Raw genomic sequence first — 5,000 nt, 5'->3', positions numbered from 1 at the left:
GAATGTGGCTGACAGCCAGGAGTTCAAGAATTAATTAACCTGTCCTGATGTTATCCTTGTCCTACGCACTCACAAAAACACTTGGGGGGTAAATTCGGGTGACTTGTTCAATCTTGACAGGGTGTCAGTGTACAGTACGGCTACTGTACAAGCCTGCTACTGTTCCACAGGGTGAATTCGGGTCCCGCACGTTTGTGCCGAGACCACAGTCATCAAGCTGCCGTCAACAGACTTGGGGCGGATGGACGACCGCTGATGATGGCCCATAGTTAAATGGCAAATGGTAAACAGACTGCACTTATATAGCGCTTTTCCACCTTAGCGGCACTCAAGGCGCCTCTCATTCACCCATTCACACACACATTCACACACCAATGGCAGTAGCTGCATGCAAGGTGCTAACCTGCTCATTGGGAGCAATTTGGGGTTAGGTGTCTTGCTCAAGGACACTTCGACATGTGGACAGTCAGAGCTGGGATTCGAACCACTGACCCTTCGATCATTGAACGACCCGCTCTACCAACTGAGCTACAGCCGCCCCAGGTGAGAGCCAGAGCTGACAGTCATCAGTCATCAACTCATTCCCTGGTGGACAGGAAACGGCAGGTGGAGTCCGATTCCTCCCACATCCCCTCCTTATCCCTCTGCTGTCAGAGGGGAGCTGTGTGTGAACGTGAATCACAGAGGATGACATGGGAGGTCACGCCTCCTCCTCGATAGTAGCGGCGTACCGCGTCGTGTGTGAATTCCGTTCTTCAACACCAGCGTGTGTAAATCTCACTGTACATGGTGCGTGCGTACGCTTCGCTCCACGGTCGGAAAAGTGATACTACCCACCCCGTTTACATGCACTGGATATCACACGGCTCTAGTTTCACTGTCTTGTGTACTCGACCCCCCCCCCCCCCCACACACACACACACACACACACACAAGCACGCACACACACACACACACACACAAGCACACACACGCACACACACACACACAGTTACAATAAGTGCTGTCACCCACCTGTTCTCTTTCACTGTCCCTGTCGCTGTCCCTGGGTCAGATCTTGTCTCGGAGGTCCTGGCGTCCTGAAAGCAGAGCTCACATTGAAGGCTGTCTTCCCGCTCCCCCCCTAGCTCCTCTCAGCCCGCTGGTACCGCGTCTCAAACCCAGACCAAACTTCACAACAAGCCAGCGGAGCAGAGGTGGTGACCACTCCCTACGGAGCGGGTGGGAGAGGGAGGAATCCCCTGGGTCCTAGCCTCCTCGGGATACAAGGATGGGATCGGGAGCGGCGGAGGGATCTGGGATTCGGGAGGTGTGTGCAGCGCGTCACAGCTGGTTAGGTGAGTAGCAAGAATGCGCGGGGGAATCGACATCCTTCCTTGAAGTGTGATCCAATCGCGCAACAGAAGCAGGGGGGGAAAGAGTGTGTGTGTGTGTGTGTGTGTGTGTGTGTGTGTGTGTGTGTGTGTGTGTGTGTGTGTGTGTGTGTGGGTGTGTGTGTGGGTGTGTGTGTGTGGGGGGGGGTTGGATTTGCAGTGCAGGTTTGGATTTGCTGAGGGGGAGGTGGGTAGATTTGTAGGCGCTGTAGATTTGAAGCAGCAGAGCCATGCAATGCAGGCGTGTCGTGAGCGGGGTCACGGAGGGGTCAGGGAGGGGTCAGGGTGGGGTCAGGGTTGGGTCACGGAGGGCTGCGTGCAGGGCGGCCTTGAGACGGGCCGTGCGACTAGCAAGACCTCCCGGTGGATCTCTGGGGGTGTGAGAGGGTGAGGGGGGGGGAGGGGTCTGCAGACAGGGGGGCGTGCAGGGGGAGGGAGGCGTGGAGAGGGGTAGGGGGGTAGGGGGGGTAGGGGGGGGGGTAAGTCACGAGGGGGGCTCAGTACCTCACCCCGGCCTCGGCGCTTCTTCTTCTGGGACAGACTCCTCTCCAGACCCTGGATCTCAGAGTCCAGCTCCGCCTCGAAGCGGCTCAGCTCAGAGACCAGGGAGGCCTGGGGGGGGCAGCGCGTTGGGGGGGGGCGTTATACACTGAACACAGGATACTACTGAACCTGCTGAGTACTGAGTACTACTGAATACTACTGAACCTGCTGGATACTACTGAACCTGCTGAGTACTACTGAATACTACTGAATACTACTGAATACTACTGAACCTGCTGAATACTACTGAACCTGCTGAATACTACTGAATACTACTGAACCTGCTGAGTACTACTGAATACTACTGAACCTGCTGAGTACTACTGAATACTACTGAGTACTACTGAACCTGCTGAGTACTACTGAATACTACTGAATACTACTGAATACTACTGAATACTACTGAACCTGCTGAGTACTACTGAATACTACTGAATACTACTGAATACTACTGAACCTGCTGAATACTACTGAATACTACTGAGTACTACTGAATACTACTGAACCTGCTGAATACTACTGAACCTGCTGAGTACTAATGAATACTACTGAATACTACTGAATACTACTGAACCTGCTGAGTACTACTGAATACTACTGAACCTGCTGAGTACTACTGAATACTACTGAACCTGCTGGATACTACTGAACCTGCTGAGTACTACTGAATACTACTGAACCTGCTGAGTACTACTGAATACTACTGAACCTGCTGAATACTACTGAACCTGCTGAATACTACTGAATACTACTGAATACTACTGAATACTACTGAACCTGCTGAATACTACTGAACCTGCTGAGTACTACTGAATACTACTGAACCTGCTGAGTACTACTGAATACTACTGAATACTACTGAACCTGCTGAATACTACTGAACCTGCTGAGTACTACTGAATACTACTGAATACTACTGAATACTACTGGATACTACTGAACCTGCTGAATACTACTGAATACTACTGAATACTACTGAACCTGCTGGATACTACTGAATACTACTGAACCTGCTGAGTACTACTGAATACTACTGAATACTACTGAATACTACTGAACCTGCTGGATACTACTGAACCTGCTGAATACTACTGAACCTGCTGAATACTACTGAACCTGCTGAATACTACTGAACCTGCTGAATACTACTGAATACTACTGAACCTGCTGAGTACTTCTGAATACTACTGAATACTACTGAATACTACTAAATACTACTGAACCTGCTGGATACTACTGAATACTACTGAATACTACTGAATACTACTGAACCTGCTGAATACTACTGAATACTACTGAATACTACTGAACCTGCTGAGTACTACTGAATACTACTGAATACTACTGAACCTGCTGGATACTACTGGATACTACTGAATACTACTGAATACTACTGAACCTGCTGAATACTACTGAATACTACTGAATACTACTGAACCTGCTGAATACTCCTGAATACTACTGAATACTACTGAACCTGCTGGATACTACTAAATACTACTGAATACTACTGAACCTGCTGAATACTACTAAATACTACTGAATACTACTGAACCTGCTGAATACTACTGAATACTACTGAATACTACTGAACCTGCTGGATACTACTGAACCTGCTGAATACTACTGAATACTACTGAACCTGCTGAATACTACTGAATACTACTGAATACTACTGAACCTGCTGGATACTACTGAACCTGCTGAATACTACTGAATACTACTGAATACTACTGAACCTGCTGAATACTACTGAATACTACTGAATACTACTGAATACTACTGAACCTGCTGAATACTACTGAATACTACTGAATACTACTGAACCTGCTGGATACTACTGAACCTGTTGAATACTACTGAACCTGCTGGATACTACTGAATACTACTGAATACTACTGAATACTACAGAACCTGCTGAGTACTACTGAACCTGCTGAATACTACTGAACCTGCTGGATACTACTGAATACTACTGAATACTACTGAATACTACTGAACCTGCTGAGTACTACTGAACCTGCTGAATACTACTAAATACTACTGAATACTACTGAATACTACTGAATACTACTGAATCCTGCTGGATACTGCTGAACCTGCTGAATACTACTGAATACTACTGAACCTGCTGAATACTACTGAATACTACTGAATACTACTGAACCTGCTGGATACTACTGAACCTGCTGAATACTACTGAACCTGCTGAATACTACTGAATACTACTGAATACTACTGAACCTGCTGAATACTACTGAACCTGCTGAATACTACTGAATACTACTGAATACTACTGAACCTGCTGAATACTACTGAATACTACTGAACCTGCTGAATACTACTGAACCTGCTGAATACTACTGAATACTACTGAATACTACTAAACCTGCTGGATACTACTGAATACTACTGAATACTACTGAACCTGCTGAATACTACTGAACCTGCTGAATACTACTGAATACTACTGAACCTGCTGAATACTACTGAATACTACTGAACCTGCTGAATACTACTGAACCTACTGAACCTGCTGAATACTACTGAACCTGCTGGATACTACTGAGTACTACTGAATACTACTGAATACTACTGAACCTGCTGAATACTACTGAATACTACTGAACCTGCTGGATACTACTGAATACTACTGAATACTACTGAACCTGCTGAATACTACTGAACCTGCTGAATACTAATGAATACTACTGAACCTGCTGAATACTACTGAACCTACTGGATACTACTGAACCTGCTGAATACTACTGAATACTACTGAACCTGCTGAATACTACTGAATACTACTGAACCTACTGAATACTACTGAACCTGCTGAATACTACTGAATACTACTGAATACTACTGAACCTACTGAATACTACTGAATACTACTGAATACTACTGAACCTGCTGAATACTACTGAACCTGCTGAATACTAATGAATACTACTGAACCTGCTGAATACTACTGAACCTACTGGATACTACTGAACCTGCTGAATACTACTGAATACTACTGAACCTGCTGAATACTACTGAACCTGCTGAATACTACTGAATACTACTGAACCTGCTGAATAC

At 46.2% G+C, this 5,000-nt stretch overlaps 1 protein-coding gene across 1 annotated transcript in view; it reads right to left on the bottom strand.

The window, feature by feature from the left end:
- Positions 1–5,000, bottom strand: part of LOC311328610 (uncharacterized protein) — a gene marked incomplete at both ends in the record, with an annotated part of 11,665 nt that overhangs the window by 2,989 nt on the left and 3,676 nt on the right. Inside the window, 2 exons of the mRNA XM_084462556.1 lie at positions 1,015–1,079; positions 1,878–1,985. Coding sequence (XP_084318682.1) covers positions 1,015–1,079; positions 1,878–1,985 — 173 coding nt within the window. The remainder of the gene's footprint in view (positions 1–1,014; positions 1,080–1,877; positions 1,986–5,000) is intronic.

Source organism: Borostomias antarcticus, assembly GCF_949987555.1.
Source record: "Borostomias antarcticus genome assembly, contig: scaffold_981, whole genome shotgun sequence".
Classification (NCBI taxonomy): Eukaryota; Metazoa; Chordata; class Actinopteri; order Stomiiformes; family Stomiidae; genus Borostomias; species Borostomias antarcticus.
This window is presented reverse-complemented; position numbering and strand designations above follow the sequence as displayed.